Raw genomic sequence first — 20575 nt, 5'->3', positions numbered from 1 at the left:
TATTACATGTTAATAACTTGATTGGAATTATAACCTTGAGTTGACAGTTTGATACTTTGAAAATTTTGAGCCAGCCCTACCCCCAAGGGCTGTAGGGTGGGGCTCAAGGGAGTCAGTGTGCTAAAATTTCTTCATTTTCCTTGTTAAGAATCAGAGGTGCTAGTTTCAAATCCTTTTTAGTCTGAAATCTGTATGCTTGATATTGAATAAGGTGGTTTTATTGTTTTTTGTCACTTTGAATAATATTTCTGTTCATGTTAAAAACGAAATCAACTCTCTGTATAAATTTATCAGGTGACCGTTAAGGCCCATGGGCCTCTTGTTTAGTTAAGAGGTTGAAACAATTTAGCCACATGTAAACATATTATTCTGAATGATAGTGCTCCATCAACAGGCCTACAGGACTCACACCACTAAATCAGCCTATCAGCAAGTGTTTCATACGATTGTAATCCCTACCTAAAATTTGTTCCAATCAAATACACTGACTCTGAGTAATTTAAATGGGTAATTGTTGACATATTTCACATTGAATGAATTCTATAGATATTTAACTTTAGAACTTCGTATAGTTTTAGTAAATTTTAATATGTGATGGTGGATTGATTTGGGGTGAAAAATCACGGGGGTACCTGTCCCATTTTGGCCTGTAAACTTCCAGTTGTCAAAAGCAGACGCCTGTAATGCTCTTATAAACCCGCCAAAAATACCTTTTTGAGCCTTTGTCAGGTATGTATCTATAAATCTAGACAGTTATCACTAGTGTTGAACTTCAAATATCAAAGATATTAACTCAAAAGCTTAGTAATAACATAAAGTAAATGATTAATATGTGCGAGTCCTTTAGATCTAGAAATGATGTGCCAAAGCATTCTGGAAGAAAACTGATAAGACCACTGGACTGTAACTGTTAGCTACGTTCTGCCACATGTTACTGCCACATGTTATGTTCTGCCACATTTTAAGTTCTGTTATGTTCTGCCACATATTAATTTCAGTTGACTTACAGAAAGTTCTGCAAGACTGAAAAATATTCTGAAGAATAAACTGATCAAACCACCAGAACGGAGCCATTATTTCTCATCTAACAATTGTGATGCCCCAGACGAGGGATCTGCTTAATGAAAAGTTATTGTAATGGTCCTTTTATGATCTTCTCTTGTATTCCAGTGAAATGGGTCTGTTATGATGTTACTGTGGGTCTGATTACTGATGTCTCTGTATCTTAGTGAAGGGGGTCTTTGCGATGAATGAGGTAACAGAATGAAAGAATATTTCAAACGAACAGGTGCAGAATGTGATGGAAAAGGAAAAGCAGTGTTGGATTGTGCAATAATAAACATGGAGAAAGGGGATCGTTCTTACGTCATCATTTCTATACGTCATCTGTTGAGCGCGGCTCGGCGATGGTTCCCGTCTGTGAGATGTGTTTCCATTATACACCTGATTATATGTGTCTCCATTGCTGAATGAGGGTTGGTAGCCATCACGTTGCCAGTTATCCTCAGTTTGCCGGTCGGTTTGCTGTCGGTAACCGTCGTAGGGTTGGTTGTCCCTGCGAGGAGTGCTCCTAGGCCAGGACTCGTACGTCTCTAGTGTGGGCTTGGCATACTCCAGTGGTCGCTTGCTGCGTGGGAGTTCCAAACCAGTGGCATCAGCCTGAATCATCTCAAGGACACTGAGGAAGGCCTGCCAGCTGTCAAAATAACAAACAGTGAGGAATGTTAAGTATTTCAGCCAGAGCTTGAAGAGCACAAATATATGTCAGGAGAACTTTTGTGAATAATTCAATACTGTTTCATTGTTTAGGTATGGTTCACAAAATGCAACACTCTGTAATATCTAACTCTACAAAACCTAGGGTACTTTCAACCTAACGCTAGTGTTCTCTATAACTTTATCAACTTTACACTATCTCTGTGATGATAAGTCCAAGTTACACACAAAGGGGCAAAATGGCAGCAGGCAGGGTTCGGTTATAAATTTGGAGATGTTTTCCTGTTTTTCAAAAGTAGTCCTATTTATTTATTTGTTGCTGTTGAATCTGTTATTAGACTTATATACATATCACCAATAAAATGTCATATGAACCAGTAAGGGTTTCTATCCAAGAAGATTGTATAAAGTATGGCTGCATTACTTACTCATACTGTCCATCAACTGGCCGGCGTCCTTTCATGTTGAGAAGGTCTCTAAATACATCCTTCGGCAGTGTTACATTGTATTTGTATATCACATCAAAGATCTGTCAACAAGATATAAGTCTAGTTTACAAGTGGCTCAATTAACACAAGAGTACAGTAGATCCCACTCTAAGTCGGGTTACTTACCGCAACCCCTCAATTTGATAATGAATTATTCCAACCTTTGAATTGGGTGAATGAGTTAATGATTTTGATACAAATATGTGTATCATAGTTTCCCTTAATAAACTATCTATGTACCATCATAACAAATATTATTACTCCCTTGAACATTATAACAAATATTATTACTCCTATGAACATCATAACAAATATTATTACTCCTATGAACATCATAACAAATATTATTACTCCTATGAACATCATAACAAATATTATTACTCCTATGTACTATCATAACAAATATTATTACTCCTATGGACATCGTAATAAATATTAATCCCCCCATGAACGTTTAACATCATAACAAATATTGTTACCCCCATGGACATCGTAACAAATATTAATCCCACCATGAACATTGTAACAAATATTAATCTCCCCATGAACATTATAACAAATATTATTACTCCTATGAACATCATAACAAATATAAATTCCCCCATGAACATCATAACAAATATCTATCCCCCCATGAACATTGTAACAAATATTAATACCCCCATGAACATCATAACAAATATTGTTACCCCCATGGACATCGTAACAAATATTAATCCCCCCATGAACATCATAACAAATATTGATACCCCCATGAACATCATAACAAATATTAATCCCCCCATGAACATCATAACAAATATTGTTTACCCCATGAACATCATAACAAACATTAATACATCAATGAACATCATAACAAATATTAACTACCCCATGAACATCATAACAAATATTAATCCCCCCATGAACATTGTAACAAATATTGATACCCCCATGAATATCATAACAAATATTGATACCCCCATGAACATCATTACAAATATTAATCCCCCCATGAACATCATAACAAATATTAACTACCCCATGGACATATTAACTGCACCATGAACATCATAACAAACACTAATACCCCCATGAACATCATCACAAATATTAACTACCCCATGAACATAACAAATATTCATACCCCTTTGTACCATCATAACAATATTAACTACCCACATGAGCATCATAACAATATTTACTACCCCTATGTACCATCATATCAAAAATAAACTACCCCATGAACATCATAACAAATATTCATACCCCTTTGTACCATCATTACAATATTATTTACCTCCTTGGTGCATCATAACAAGAATTAACTACCCCTATGTACCCTCACTGTCTCTGTACCTCAGACTCAGAGAGACGACCTCTAAAGGGCTTATCTTTCATTTCAAACTCCTTCCTTATTGCAGATAGGTTTAATCTGATATGCTGATCAGCTAGTTGTTGTTTGGCAATCTGTAATGTTTTTCCGAATGTCCGATGTATCTGTGGGTTGAGGTCATCCATCCTGCTCAAGGTGAGGAAATCAAAGTTTAATACCAAACATGGTTAATTCAATGATGAATTTAACAAGCAAGAATCTGTTTTCACATATTCAGATTTTTTTTTGTCAGGAGTGTGTGTGTGGGTGTGTGTGTGTGTGGGGGGGGGGGGGGGGGGCACCATTCTAGATATATATCCTGTTCATTTTGTGAAGCATGTTGTCTGAAGATCATAATATACATGTATTTGTGACTGGCCGCCTAGCACGGTCTGGGGAATAATAAATTAGCTCAATTCCAATTCCAGTTCAATGTTTATTCTTAACTTCCAGCTCGTTATTTCTATTTCCATGTTTCTTTAATTTAATCTCTCCGGTCTCATCTCTCTCAGTCTGTTCTCTCTGAGTGTCAACTCACTGACTCTCCCCTCTTTGACTGTGTTCTCTCTGACTCATCTCTCTCAGGGTGTTCTCTCTGACTCATCTCTCTCAGGGTGTTCTCTCTGAGTGTCAACTCACTGACTCTCTACTCTTTGACTGTGTTCTCTCTGACTCATCTCTCCCAGTCTGTTCTCTCTGAGTGTCAACTCATTGACTCTCCACTCTTTGATTGTGTTCTCTATGACTCATCTCTCTCAGTCTGTTCTCTCTGAGGGTCAACTCACTGACTCTCCACTCTTTGACTGTGTTGTCTCTGACTCATCTCTCTCAGTCTGTTATCTCTGACTCATATCTCTCGGGGTGTTCTCTCTGAGTGTCAACTCACTGACTCTCCCCTCTTTGACTGTGTTCTCTCTGACTCATCTCTCTCAGTCTGCTCTCTCTGAGTGTCAACTCACTGACTCTCCACTCTTTGACTGTGTTGTCTCTGACTCATCTCTCTCAGTCTGTTATCTCTGACTCATCTCTCTCGGGGTGTTCTCTCCGAGTGTCAACTCACTGACTCTCCACTCTTTGACTGAGGTTTCTCTGACTCATCTCTCTCAGTCTGTTCTCTCTGAGTGTCAACTCGCTGACTCTCCACTCTTTGACTGTGTTCTCTCTGACTCATCTCTCCCAGTCTGTTCTCTCTGAGTGTCAACTCATTGACTCTCCACTCTTTGATTGTGTTCTCTATGACTCATCTCTCTCAGTCTGTTCTCTCTGAGGGTCAACTCACTGACTCTCCACTCTTTGACTGTGTTGTCTCTGACTCATCTCTCTCAGTCTGTTATCTCTGACTCATATCTCTCGGGGTGTTCTCTCTGAGTGTCAACTCACTGACTATCCACTCTTTGACTGTGTTCTCTCTGACTCATCTCTCTCAGTCTGCTCTCTCTGAGTGTCAACTCACTGACTCTCCACTCCTTGACTGTGTTCTCTCTGACTCATCTCTCTCAGTCTGTTATCTCTGACTCATCTCTCTCGGGGTGTTCTCTCTGAGTGTCAACTCACTGACTCTCCACTCTTTGACTGGGTTCTCTCTGACTCATCTCTCTTTGACGGTGTTCTCTCTGACTCATATCTCTCAGGGTGTTCTCTCTGGCTCATCTCTCTCAGGGTGTTCTCTCTGAGTGTCATCTCACTGTCTCTCCACTCTTTGACTTTGTTCTCTCTGACTCATCTCTTTCAGGGTGTTCTCTCTGGCTCATCTCTCTCAGGGTGTTCTCTCTGACTCATATCTCTCGGGGTGTTCTCTCTGAGTGTCAACTCACAGACTCTCCACTCTTTGAGTGTGTTCTCTCTGACTCATCTGTCTCAGTCTGTTATCTCTTACTCATCTCTCTCAGTCTGGTATCTCTGACTCATCTCTCTTTGACTGTGTTCTCTCTGACTCATCTCTCTCAGTCTGTTATCTCTTACTCATCTCTCTCTGGGTGTTCTCTCTTAGTGTCAACTCACTGACTCTCCACTCTTTGACTGTGTTCTCTCTGACTCATCTCTCTCAGGGTGTTCTCTCTGACTCATCTCTCTCAGGGTGTTCTCTTTCTAACTCACTATCTCAGTATCAGTCTCTATCTAACTAACATCTCTCTATATATCTATTCCAAATAAAAACTAAGAAAGTATCTAACATGAAAATCAATTATAACTAACATTTCTATCCTCATGAGATGGACAGCCATCAGGTGGTCAAATGTCCACTTGCCCATGAAGGTTCCCATGCTTCAGTCTGTACTAGCAATTATGTCTAATGAAAATCTCCCTTGCTCTTTTCACTTTAACTCTAAAGTTTGCTTCCTGTCCTTTCATCATCAACACCACCATTCCTACATTCTCTCACAATAACACCTTGTCCTCAACAGTCTGTCTTTCATTCGTTCACTTTCATCTGATATCAATTCAATGGCATTCTCTTACATCAATTCCATCAATTTCTCCAATGTTTCATGTTCTTAATTATATAACGGATTGTCCACCAATTCTACTATGTCATTCTGTCATATATACATGTCATGTTGCACAAATGTAAGCTAGATATCATACCAGTCTTGGCCTTGTATATTTTCAAGGGTCTCTGTCTTAATCTTCCCTAAATTCTTATTTTGCTTCATATTATACTAGTTTTTAGCTCACCTGGTCCGGCGTCCGTCCGGCGTCAATATTTTACTTTAAACAACTTCTTCTCAATAACCAAAAGGCCTAGGGTGATGATAAATGGCCAGTAGCATGCTGGAATGAAGGGCTACCAAGTTTGTTCAAATGAATGACCTTGACCCACTTTCAAGGTCACAGGGGTCAAATGTCTTAAAATCTTCGGGAGAGCAACATGTACTTACGTGAAGAACAACATGTACTTACGGGGAGAACAATATATATTTACGGGGAGAACAACATGTACTTACGGGGAGAACAATGTGTATTTATGGGGAGAATAACATGTATTTACTGGGAGAACAATGTGTATTTATGGGGAGAACAACATGTATTTACTGGGAGAACAATGTGTATTTATGGGGAGAACAATATATATTTACTGGGAGAACAACATGTACTTATAATAATAATAATAATATACAACATTTATATAGCGCCCTATATAATTTGTAAAATTACTTGTACTTACGTGGAGAACAATATGTATTTACTGGGAGAACATCATGTACTTACAGGGAGAACAACATGTACTTACGGGGAGGAAGTACATTTCAGGGGAGAGAACAACGTGTACTTTACGGGGAGAGCAACATGTATTTACGCGGAGAACAACGTGTACTTTCGGGGAGAACAATAAGTACTTACAGGGAGAACAACATGTACTTACAGGGAGAACAACTTATACTAACGGGGAGAGCAACATGTTCTTACGAGGAAAACAATATGTACTTACGAGGAAAACAATATGTAATTACAAGGAGAACAATATGCATTTACAGGGAGAACAACGTGTTCTTTACGGGGAGAACAACTTGTACTGTACGGGGAGAACAACATGTACTTTCGGGGACAACAATATTTACTTACAGGGAGAACAACTTATACTAACGGGGAGAGCAACATGTTCTTACGGGGAGAACAATATGTATTTACAGGGAGAACATCGTTGACCTTACGGGGAGAACAACATGTACTTACTGGGAGAACAATATGTAATTACGGGGAGAACAACATGTACGTACGGGAAGAACAATATGTAATTACAGGGAGAACAACATGTAATTACAGGGAGAACAATATGTACTTACAGGGAGAACAATATGTAATTACAGGGAGAACAATATGTAATTACGGGGAGAACAACATGTACGTACGGGGAGAACAACATGTAATTACAGGGATAACAATATGTACTTACAGGGAAAACAATATGTAATTACAGGGAGAACAATATGAACTTATAGGGAGAACAATATGGACGTACGGGGAGAACAACATGTACTTACTGGGAGAACAATATGTAATTACAGGGAGAACAATATGTACTTATAGGGAGAACAATATGTACGTACGGGGAGAACAACATGTAATTACAGGGAGAACAATATGTACTTATAGGGAGAACAATATGTAATTACAGGGAGAACAATATGTACTTATAGGGAGAACAATATGTAATTACAGGGAGAACAATATGTAATTACAGAGAGAACAATATGTACTTACAGAGAGAACAACGTGTACTTTACGGGGAGAACAATATGTATTTACGGGGAGAACAATATGTACTTACAGGGAGAACAATATGTTTTTACGGGGAGAACAATATGTACTTACGGGGAGCTGGGATGACTTTGGAACCGCTGTTCAAAATTGCTCTGTCTGTAAAAGTAAATGGTTACAGCTATTTATAGTGGAGGACTGATCACAATTATAATTTAGGATTTAAGTTATCGACTGACTGCTTTCTTTCTAAGACATTATATGTTATGGTAACTGTTTGAACTGAACAATCTCTAGTTGATTTGTATATGAGTGCTTGATCTCTATTAAACAATCTCTAATTGATTGGTACGTATACACAATCTCTAGTTAATTGGTACATATACACAATCTCTAGTGAATTGGTACGTATACACAATCTCTAGTTAATTGATATGTATACACAAACTCTAGTTAGTTGGTACGTATACACAATCTCTAGTTAATTGGTACATATACACAATCTCTAGTTAATTGGTACGTATACACAATCTCTAGTTAATTGGTACGTATATACAATCTCTAGTTAATTGGTACGTTTATACATTCTCTAGTTAATTGGTATGTATACACAATCTCTAGTTAATTGGTACGTATACACAATCTCTAATTGATTGGTACGTATACACAACATCAATATTGGATGATTTCTAAAACTTAAATTTGTCTGAGATTATGGTTTCAATTAAGGAATCAATGGTCAAATGTGAAATAAAGGTAAATATAAGAAACTTACGGTTCTTTAGGCAAAAATTTCTTAAGATATCTAATAAAATCCCGATAAAATATCCATCCATTCTGATTACGGTCAACAAACTTAGCTGCCACCAATCGCACTGTATCTGGGTCTAAACGTATCTGAAAGTTAAAAAAAAGTAAAATCTTATTATTTCAACTAAATATGGAATCCATTGTTTACGATCCAACAATCACATTTAGATAACATTAGATTGGCTTGATTCAAATGATCATTTTCTAAGATGGTTGTACTATATTGAGTATCCTCTCCTTCCTGTCCCAACCCAGCACCCCCTTCAGAATTGGGGATTTGCTTTTGTGCCCTCTTCTTGGGGACACAAAGGTGACCAAAATAAATCTGCTGCACCCATTGCAACTTTTGTGATCGTAATAATTCTCTCTACTTCTAACTACCTTTTATAATTCCTAGAGCCTTGCTTGGCAATACCTCACTTTTGGCTTTCATTTTGAATGTTCGCCCAGGTGAGGAAAGGCAATGGGTTCTGTCCCATTTACATTTAGTATTAGGGAAATGGCAACAAATGGTTCACCCATTGTCAGTATAATGTGATCAGGCGAAGTGCTGTACGTGGTGCCTTTGGCATGGTTTTTCAGTGAAGTAGTACTATAAAGTCAGCATCAGATCTGTGCTCTCACAAGGAGGCAAGTACACCAACATACCTACCTCCAGCACACATAAACACATGCGTGCATACCGAACACGCATGGAGGCATGTACTTAAATGACCTTACCTGTTAATAGGACATTAAATAAAATAAAAAACATACACAAAACCCTTCCTGTCCTATCTGGTATAGAGCAGTATTATCATTATAGATATTAAAAACTTACCTGACTTGCTTCCAGAGCTTTTTTCATGGCCACCAGAGCACATGTGCCATTTTGTGCCCAGTCCGCTGAAATGACATCGGCATGAACCTTGTCAAGTCGTTTCCTTGGTACACCATCCAATTCCACACTAACAATGTGCCCTAACTTCTCTTCCTCCACCAGTGAGAGCTCGATAGGTCTCTGAGGGAGGGTGCCATGGTTTGCACTCCACAAATACTTTAACAGTCTATTGCGCTCCTCGTTAAGCACAGTCCGTGGTGTCTGTTCACTGTGGTCAATATATGGATGTGAGTTTGCAAACGAATCTTTGGCAGGATGCTGGCTTATTTGGTATTCCTTTGAGACAGGAGGTGGACCTATATCACTGAGAGCTTTTGGGAACTCAGCAGAATCATACATCCGTCCGTTTGGTTTCATTTTGTGTTGATCACTTAATGGCCTTTCATCTTTTCCATCCATCATATATTTGTCGCCATATTCCGTTTCCAATTGTAAAGCGTTTGGGTTTCCCATCTCTGGTTCAAAAATAGTGGACAGCTGGTTCTTGTTTTTATTGGTTTGAAGAGCATCTACCTTCCATCCTCGTGTCAAAGACTTTGAATCGGGGCGATTTCTTCCATGAAAGGTCGGCTTACCATGCAGGTGTGATTGAAAATTGTCCTACAAACAAGGACCATCAATATAAATCACAAGTTGTAATGTATTTAAGTTTGGTATTTCAAGTGAAAGTAGTAAACACAGAATACAAATTAAACTACCTCTAGGTGACACAGAATGAAAAATCACTTGGATGAATTACAGAATGTTCATTGTGATCTTTATATCAGACACCATTAGGTCATAATGCAACTGTAAATTTGACAAAATGGATAACATTTTCATATAATCTTTAAGCTGGAATTTTCTTTGCTTTTAAAGTTAAGTTATCTCCTGTGTAAAGTTAACTCCTGATTAAAGTTAACTCTCCTGTGTAAAGTAAACTCTTGAGTAAAGTTAACTTCTGAGTATATAGTTAACTTCTGAGTAAATAAGTTAACTTCTGAGTAAAGTTAACTCTGTATAAAGTTAATTCTGTATAAAGTTAACTCCTGCATAAAGTTAACTCCTGAGTAAAGTTAACTCCTGCATAAAGTTAACTCCTGAGTAAAGTTAACTTCAGAGTAAAGTTAACTTCTGAGTAAAGTTAACTTCTGAGTAGAGTTAACTCTGCATAAAGTTAACTTCTGAGTAAAGTTAACTCTGTATAAAGTTAAGTGCTGAGTAAAGTTAACTCTGTGTAAAGTTAACTCTTGCATAAAGTTAACTCCTGAGTAAATTAATTCTGGTTCAACTAAATTTTATCGTTACAAATCATAAGGAAATATCATATAGCTGTACGTGTTGCACCCACGTGGCTCAGGATGGTATTTTCACAAAACATGTCATTTTTGCAACTTGTCATTTTTCATGGGAAGTATTTCAATTCAGATTTAAATTTTCTGATTTAATGTAAACTAGAACTCGCAGTTACCAAAAAGCTAATTACTTAATGTCATTGCTGAAAATAATGTCACTAACATTAAATATCCTAAAAGAAAACCAACAAAAAAACAATATCTCACATAAAAAGTTTATACTGTCATCAATAAGTCATATTTAAGGATTGTGTCGCCATTTCTCAGTAGAATTTCTTCAAATTGTAGTTATATTGCTTTGAAGTAAAAAAAAAAAATCTGCCACAAAAATAATATAGGTTGTCAGAATTTTAAGGATTTTAAATGGAAATTTATGTAAAAGGGAGTGAATTTTGAAAAAACAATCAAACACAATTTTTAACAAAATAATGTCAATAAAAATGATACTGACATAGATTAGTATTGCATTAATGTATGTCAATGTTATAAATGCTGAAATTGTGTAAAATTAGTTATCTATAAACTATTAAAAATTGACATTTTATAATAAAACCATATACACATAGTAATTGCATGTATGAGTTATCGTTCTTGAAAAAATTCACAGTAGTGAAATAGGTAGCCGGTTTCCTGAAGTACAGAAAAATGGACACATGTGACTCATTGATTAAAAAACAACTGAATTGATGCCTGGATTGCTTTGAAATACTTAAATATTAAAATAACACACTGTTCTGCCAATAATAAACATACAACATTCATCAGTTTAATATTAAACATTAGAATATGCGGAAATTGTGATACTGTCTCCCTACATTGGATTTTCAACTAGGGATGTACTTCCTATTTCCGTTTAGCAATACACTCCTATGACCTTAAGCTTTTTTGAGCTGAATTCAAAAATGTGAAGTTAAATCACTTACTACATTATGATAAGTAGGGTGTTATATCACAATATAACTCAATACAAGGGAATGTGAGTCCACTAATTGAGTTTAAGTACATTTACAATATTGACCTGACTACATGTCTGCCTCATGTGATCTGGAATTGTCCCCCTCTATTTGAGTTTATCATATTTATCTTTAGCTGTTTTGAAACACTTCTGTTTTCCACACATTTCCTGACTTGAATACATCCTATAATCAGGCCTCTTTCAGTTTTTTCCACTAACCTTTATCCTATTAAATAATGTTTTAATATAACACTTGGATTGATATGATACAGAAAAGGTAATGATGATAATTATTATTTCAAAACATTGTTAAAAAATATTATTAGTAACATTTTTTTTTAACCAAGCAAATAATAAAAGTTGAGGCCTCAAATAAAGCACACGTATGCAATGTTTCTTTATATGATAATACTACTAATAATAAATATAAACTTTGTTTATTTTACCACAATTATGAAAAAAGTTATGTCAACTTATATCAATCACTCTTGGCCCAGATGTTAGCATGCGGAGGATCTAAATGTGGGAGGAAACCGGATTACCTGGAGAAAACCCACGTGGTCTGGCAGGTGACCCCATACCTTTTCACATCCGATCAGAGAATCGAACCCCGGCTGCCTTGGTGAAAGGCAAGTGCGCTATCCACTGCACCACTCGACCACCCGATAATAATAATTTGAGGTTCTTATATACCGCTTTATCACAATCTAGTCCGTAGGTCGTCTCAAAGTGGTTCATAAATTATTATCCGTGGTTAATAACTTAAAATAATAAAATGATCAACCAAACAGATAACAAGTGAGCAAAGTGCTTCAATCTTCAATTTACTGCTTTTGTTTCAGTGAACAAAAATTAACAATTTTCTTGAAGCAAAATTTTCATATTGATTTAAACAAATATTGAATGGAAAGATATTGCTAGAGGTTATTATTTAACAGAGAAAATCCCATCACAAATGTTCTAAGTATTAACTCATTCACCCCTGCAGACATATTTGAATTCTTCCAATTCAAAGGTTGGAATTGTTCATTATGAAATTACAGGGGTGAATGAGTTTATCACAATGTCAAAAATATTTTAAATTGACTGAGAGCTAATGCTGTGCCCCGAGACTCATTAAAAAATCAAAATAAGTTTTTAATGTTAATGTATGATATTAGAAGTACAAAACTGTTAATTTTTTTAAGGTAAAATATTTTGGAGAAATTAGAAAGAGAAATATTTATTCTTAAAACACATGTGTAAAATGTCATCATTAAGGCTGTTTTACAAGATAAAATAAGTGATTTTAGCAAGAGCAAAATGTTGGAGGAATTTTGCTGAAAAAAAAGAAGTAAAATTGGGAGTGCAAAATCAGTCTGCCTTCAATATAGCTAGGGTGACTTGGCAAATATGTGCAAGAAGTTTAAGAAATCTCGGACTCAATATATCGGTACACCAAAGATTAAAGCACAAGCAACAAAATGGACATCTATAAAATATAAAGGACTGGACAAAATTTTCCACACAAGCAACAGCAATGCATTAAAACCATCCTAAAGTTTATTCAACAATGGCTGACATTACACCTATCAATGTTGTATTAAAACCACACATTTCAAAATTCCTACATGCAATCAGAATCAATGATTCACTCACAGCCTGGCCAATTCCAAATTTCATCATTAAAATAAAACACAGAATTTCAAATGAAACAAATTACAATGATTTGAATTATAGTGCCTTCAGTCGAATGATGGTATGCAAATACGTGGAAATGGGAGTCAGGTTTAATAAGGAATACTGAGACAAGGGAACCAGTATATAGGGACAGAAAGGCAAAAACATCAAACCAAAAACCCTTTCACTGTGGTTAATATCAAATACTTCTACCATAAAAATTACGTCTGAAATTTTGAACAAAAATTATGCTTCAATAATTCAATTTCTCACTAGTTACTTCATTTTGACAAGAGCTATGAAGAGGATGATGCCCATTTATATACTGTTACTGTGTTAGCTGTTTATTTTGTTTTTGAGCTAAAATGGCTATGTCAACAAATAAAATTGAATTTTATACATTTTATTTTGTCCTTTTTTATAAATTATACAAACTAATTAAATATGATATACAGTGAAAAGGTTAGATGGAAAGGAGTCTACATGAAGGTGATTGTCTCATAACTGGCCAATCAGCCAACAGCCTACCTGCTCAAAGTCATCCTTAGGCTGTGGATATATAAAGGATTTAACATAAGCAAAGTGTCCTCTATAATACCAGTGGTTATGAGTCTGATAAGCTGAATGACAAAGTATTACAAAGTCTTTCATATATTTATTATTATCAAAAAGGTTTGAAGCCAAAAATGATATAGTAGATATTTGTTTCAAAACAACATCATGCAAAGAGAAGAAAACAAAAGTACCAATTATAGTGCAAATTTCAAGACATGTATATATCTAATAAAATTCTCATTTCTATTAAAAGCTAATCAGAATTTGAACGACCAGTGTGATGTCATGCAGACTTGAACCAAGGTTTTATGTGCCGATATTTTCAAGGACAAATGTACTTTCCTTAAAATGAGATCCAGCAAACATGATACAATAAACTTTTTGTTAAATATTTTGATGTTTTAGAGAGAAAAAAAATGTCAGATTAAGAATATTTAGAAAAAAACTTCACCAAGTAATCAAATAATATCATATTATTGTTATCAGACGCATCATCTTACATGCAAAAAACAGTTTTTAATAACTTGACATAAAAGTTCTAATACAGCACTAGAAAGCTGTGTTTATATCATTATCATTATCAAAATGTTTAAAAAGATGACAAATGTTTTGCTGATATGAAACCTGTGTTCTAACTGCAGTTGAATTAGAAAATTACTTAAGAAAAAGTAAACAGATTTTAGATGAACTCCTTAGTTCTAATTTACAAATATATAAAAAAGGCAATTATCATGTAAAGATAATGGAATGTTGGTTATCTTGATTATTTATTGCCAATGAACAAAGCTTTTTTAATTGAAGCAACATTATTACATATGAACATGAATTTGCCTGCACTGTTATGATATTACAAAATTTTACATGACAGGTTACAGAAGATGGCTGTGCTGTTACCAATGATTGGTGTACAAATTACTACAGGACATCCTCATATAAGTAACCCAGCTGGTTTTAAATGAAAGAGTACTTCAGGTGCATAATGAATTGTGATAAATTTAGTCATCAAACTGCACTTATATCTTGTATCAAGGCAGACAACTGTAGTTACATTGTATATCTTGTATCAATGCAGACAACTGTAGTTACATTGTATATCTTGTATCAAGGCAGACAACTAACTGCAGTTACATCTTGTATCAAGGGAGACAACTGCTGTTACATCTCGTATCAATTGAGACAACTGCAGTTACATCTTGTTTCAAGGTTGACAACTGCAGATACATCTTGTTTCAAGGCAGACAACTGTTTCTACATCTTGTATCAAGGCAGACAACTGTAGTTACATTGTATATCTTGTATCAAGGCAGACGACTGTAGTTATATCTTGTAGCAAGGCAGACAACTGTAGTTATATCTTGTCTCAAGACAGACAACTGTAGTTATATCTTGTATCAAGGCAGACGACTGTAGTTATATCTTGTAACAAGACAGACAAATTGGCATCTTTTATCAAGACAGACAACTGTAGTTATATCTTGTATCAAGGTAAAGACAACTGCAGCTAGAGACATCTTGTATCAAGGCAGACAATTGAAGTTATATCTTGTAACAAGACAGACAACTGTAGTTATATCTTGTATCAAGACAGACAACTGCAGTTATATCCTGTAACAAGACAGACAACTGCAGTTATTATATCTTGTAACAAGACAGACAACTGCAGTTATATCTTGTAACAAGACAGACAACTGTAGTTATATCTTGGGTCAAGGCAGACGACTACAGTTATATCTTGTATCAAGACAGACAACTGTAGTTATATCCTGTAACAAGACAGACAACTTCAGTTAAATCTTGTATCAAGGTAAAGACAACTGCAGCTATAGACATCTTGAATCAAGTCAGACAATTGAAGTTATATCTTGTAACAAGACAGACACCTGCAGTTATATCTTGTTTCAAGACAGACAACTGCAGTTATTATATCTTGTAACAAGGTAAAGACAACTGCAGCTATAGACATCTTGAATCAAGTCAGACAATTGAAGTTATATCTTGTAACAAGACAGACACCTGCAGTTATATCTTGTATAAAGACAGACAACTGTAGTTATATGTTGGGTCAAGGCAGACGACTGCAGTTATATCTTGTAACAAGACAGACAACTGTAGTTATATCTTGTATCAAGGCAGATGACTTCACTTATATCTTGTATCAAGACAGACAACTATAGTTTTATCTTGTAACAAGACAGACAACTGTAGTTATATCTTGTATCAAGGCAGCCGACTACAGTTATATCTTGTATCAAGACAGACAACTGTAGTTATATCTCGTAACAAGAAAGACAACTGCAGTTATATCTTGTAACAAGGTAAAGACAACTGCAGCTATAGACATCTTGTATCAAGGCAGACAATTGAAGTTATATCTTGTATCAAGACAGACAACTGTAGTTATATCTTGTAACAAGACAGACAACTACAGTTATATCTTGTATCAAGGCAGACGACTACAGTTATATCTTGTATCAAGACAGACAACTGTGGTTATATCTCGTAACAAGACAGACAACTGCAGTTGTATCTTGTAACAAGGTAAAGACAACTGTAGCTATAGACAGCTTGTATCAAGACAGAAAACTAGTTATATCTTGTAACAATACAGACAACTGTAGTTATATCTTGTAACAATACAGACAACTGCAGTTATATCTTGTAACAAGACAGACAACTACAGTTATATCTTGTAACAAGACAGACAACTGTAGTTATATCCTGTAACAAGACAGACAACTGTAGTTATATCTTGTAACAAGACAGACAACTGTAGTTATATCTCGTAACAAGACAGACAACTGCAGTTATATCTGGTAACAAGACAGACAACTGCAGTTATATCTTGTAACAAGGCAGACAACTACAGTTATATCTTGTATCAAGGTAAAGACAACTGCAGCTATAGACATCTTGTATCTAGGCAGACGACTACAGTTATATCTTGTATAAAGACAGACAACTGTAGTTATATCTCGTAACAAGACAGACAACTGCAGTTAAATCGTGTATCAAGGTAAAGACAACTGCAGCTATAGACATCTTGTATCAAGACAGACAACTGTAGTTATATCTTGTATCAAGGCAGACGACTACAGTTATATCTTGTATCAAGACAGACAACTGTAGTTATTTCTTGTAACAAGACAGACAACTGCAGTTGTATCTTGTAACAAGGTAAAGACAACTGCAGCTATAGACATCTTGTATCAAGACAGAAAACTAGTTATATCTTGTAACAAGACAGACAACTGCAGTTATATCTTGTACCAAAACAGACAACTGCAGTTATATCTTGTAACAAGACAGACAACTACAGTTATATCTTGTAACAAGACAGACAACTGCAGTTATATCTTGTAACAAGACAGACAACTCGGCATTTTTTATCAAGACAGACAACTGCAGTTAAATCTTGTATCAAGGTAAAGACAACTGCAGCTATAGACATCTTGTATCAAGGCAGACAACTGAAGTCATATCTTGTATCAAGACAGACAACTGCAGTTATATCTTGCATCATGGTTAGCAAATTGCATTACATCTAAGTATCAAGAAGTTATATTTACTGTGCATTTTATCTTTCTTTTTTCTTCTAATTTTGCTGTCTTAACTGTAAATGAAACCCCATTTATCCAACTTCCTAGTTTCTATTCCAGCTTTCTAGTTTCAGAGAGTTGAAGTAGTTTTATAGAGAGGATTAGGTTCATGGTTATTATAACTGAACTAGAAATTATATTTATGGTTAAGAAACATCCATCAATAATTCTGCCCATATCAAATATAGCAGAAACTGTGAGAATCCTTTCTAATGATTAAAGAACTTGTCCTAATGATATGTGTTTTTTTTATCTACAGATAACTTTGGATATGAAAAAGTCTGTCTCCAATTAGGGTGGTCTCTCAAGGAAGCTGTTTCCATTGAATTTAGTAAGTTAATGGATATTGGGGTAGCTAGCTGTCTGGCCATACACACCTGCTGAGCGCTGAAGTAGGTACGGGCACCCCGTCTCAGAAGGTCTGGGTTGACATTGTTTGGCTTGTCTGCTATGTCAGTCAGCTTTGTGATGCCGATTCCAAAACTGCCATTTTCCCTGTAACACATGATTACTGACTGTATGTTTTGAAAATGAGGATCCTAAAAGGTCTATATGGTGTATTGAAGTCTGAGTTGCGCATTGCTATACATATTTAAGATAAGCAGATGAATCATAAATTATTTACAAATTTAACTTCTGCAGTTACTTCATTAATGATAACCATGTTCCTGTCACAACCTGATAAACCATAATGCAATGTTTGTAAAGGAAGTAAAGTTATACACTATAGCTACGTTTGAATTCATATTCATACTATAACAGACACTGTGCATGTAATTTCATTCAAATCTATCTATTCTTTTTTTTAATTAATCTATGAAATTTTCCATCCCACTGCAGCAACAAACTTGGAGTTAATACGGAGAAATTATAACTGAAATCACCTGCCTATATTGTATACATTCCGGAGGTGTAGCATGGTATTGTGAAGCATTATGGTCATATGAACTGTGGTTCATTTTACCATTATGGTAATATGAACCGCCCCATAGTGAAATGAAGCCCCCCGGCCCCACCCCAAATTTCTCTACCTCAGACTTAATTTTTGTGATTCAGATATATAGCACAACACAGTGAAGTTAACTAAAACAAAATTAATGAAAAAATTTGGTCAGAAAAGAATTGATGGTAGCCTTCATTTCACCATAGGGTGGGTTCATATGATCATAATGGTGAAATGAACTGCGGTTCCTTTCAGCATAGCCTTCCTATTACCATACTACAACGAGCTACAATATATGGCAGTACAATCAATATATCACTGGCCACTGATGTCATGCCCAGGGGTGTAGGATAGGGGAATTCCACAAAGGGGTTTTCAAATTGGGTAAAACCTGAGGTTTATGCATGCAAAGAGTTTTGCACCCAGAGGGTAGAGTTTGCCTATCCTTTATCCATGGACATGTAAAAGTATTTCCCTCCCACTCCAATATTCACCATAATTTGGTCAGAAATTGCATAAATACGTCACAATTCCTGCATTGCACCATTAGAATGTTACCGATTGGGTAAGGTCATGCCATTGTTGTCCCATTAATGTGACATCAAGCACCTGAAATTGGGTGTATTAGGATAGAAAATTTCTTACATCACTTTGTTATCCAGGACAGTTCTGTAACACGAGACCTTCTGAGCCTGTCTACAGCAATCACACATACTAACCACTGAGCCTTCATCATATAAACCTGTATACTTACTGACTGGAAGAAAGGTGTTCAATGACAGGGACCTGTACACCTCCTATAATTTTCGTTCCAATCACTGGGGTGTTTGTGGTCCCGAAGGGTGCTGTGAGACTGGTAAGATTCTCGTATGTACGAAAGTCAATCCCCCCTTGTTCACTCTGGAAAAAATAAAACACAACAGACCAATGAAAAAAGTCACATTAAACTACATTAAACTACCCTTTAAATAGTAAAACTTGTCTTCCCTGGTAGTCTGGCCTACAAGCATGTACAAACAGGTAATAATAGCATTAAATTATATGTATAATCTTACAAAGATTTGTACATCTAGTACGCATCTTTTGTAACTCCAGTAAATTATAGATAATGCTTTAGGCCCCTTTAGGAAAAACAGGAGTTATGTTCATGATTTGATTTTTAAAGTTAATTCAGTCTTTCATCAGAATGGGGGTTATCAGTTGTTATAAAGATCAACCACTATTCTTTCTCATTTTGACAGTCCTTTATCCTCTAATGATAATTTTCAGATTTATTTCACAAATTTGTCTATTATTCCTGGGTTTTTTTTATAACAAAGTGTATTGGAAAGTTTTTCAATCATTTTAACTTTTTCAAATAAATAACTTGTGTTTGTGTAAAAGATGTGTTCTACCTTACACATTCTACCTCTGAATTGTGTTAGAATTAGGGATGTATGCTACCTTACCTTACATCTTTTACAAACATATCACAAACACAATTAAATGTCACAGTAATTACAGGGTGTAACAAACAACTTTAAATGTCACAGTAATTACAGGGTGTGACCGTACCCTTAAATGTCGCAGAAATAACAGGGTGTATTAAACACCCTTAAATGACACAGTAATTACAGGGTGTAACCACACCCTTAAATGTCACTGTAACTACAGAGTGTAACAAACAACCTTCAATGTCAGAGTAACTACAGGGTGTAACAAACACCCTTTAATGTCACAGTAATTACAGGGTGTAACAAACACCCTTTAATGTCACAGTAGCTACAGGGTGTAACATACACCCTAAAATGTCACAGTAGTTACAGGGTTTAACATACACCTTAAATGTCACATTAACAACAGGGCATAACACCCTTAAATGTCACAGTAATTCAAGGTGTAACAAACTACAAATGTATCTTAAATGTCACAGTCAGTTACTACAGGGTGTAACAAACACCCTAAAATGTCACAATAATAACAGGGTGTACAATAATAAATGTCACAGTAATTACAAAGTGTAACAAACACCCTTAAATGTCACAGTAGTTACAGGGTGTAACAAACACCCTAAAATGTCACAATAATAACAGGGTGTTACATACA

The 20575-nt window shown here is 35.7% G+C and overlaps 1 protein-coding gene across 1 annotated transcript in view; it reads right to left on the bottom strand.

The window, feature by feature from the left end:
• The window catches only part of LOC110451489, a gene marked incomplete at its 5' end in the record, with an annotated part of 35115 nt that extends 15725 nt beyond the window's left edge, over positions 1–19390 (bottom strand). The window contains 9 exons of the mRNA XM_021499532.1: positions 1366–1696; positions 2145–2245; positions 3543–3705; positions 7873–7917; positions 8534–8655; positions 9389–10048; positions 13925–13945; positions 17925–18042; positions 19245–19390. Of these exons, the coding sequence (XP_021355207.1) occupies positions 1366–1696; positions 2145–2245; positions 3543–3705; positions 7873–7917; positions 8534–8655; positions 9389–10048; positions 13925–13945; positions 17925–18042; positions 19245–19390 (1707 nt within the window). The remainder of the gene's footprint in view (positions 1–1365; positions 1697–2144; positions 2246–3542; positions 3706–7872; positions 7918–8533; positions 8656–9388; positions 10049–13924; positions 13946–17924; positions 18043–19244) is intronic.
• Between the last annotated feature and the right edge of the window lie 1185 nt (positions 19391–20575).

The sequence above is a fragment of the Mizuhopecten yessoensis genome, unplaced genomic scaffold (assembly GCF_002113885.1).
Source record: "Mizuhopecten yessoensis strain PY_sf001 unplaced genomic scaffold, ASM211388v2 scaffold6087, whole genome shotgun sequence".
In the NCBI taxonomy this organism is placed as follows: Eukaryota; Metazoa; Mollusca; class Bivalvia; order Pectinida; family Pectinidae; genus Mizuhopecten; species Mizuhopecten yessoensis.
This window is presented reverse-complemented; position numbering and strand designations above follow the sequence as displayed.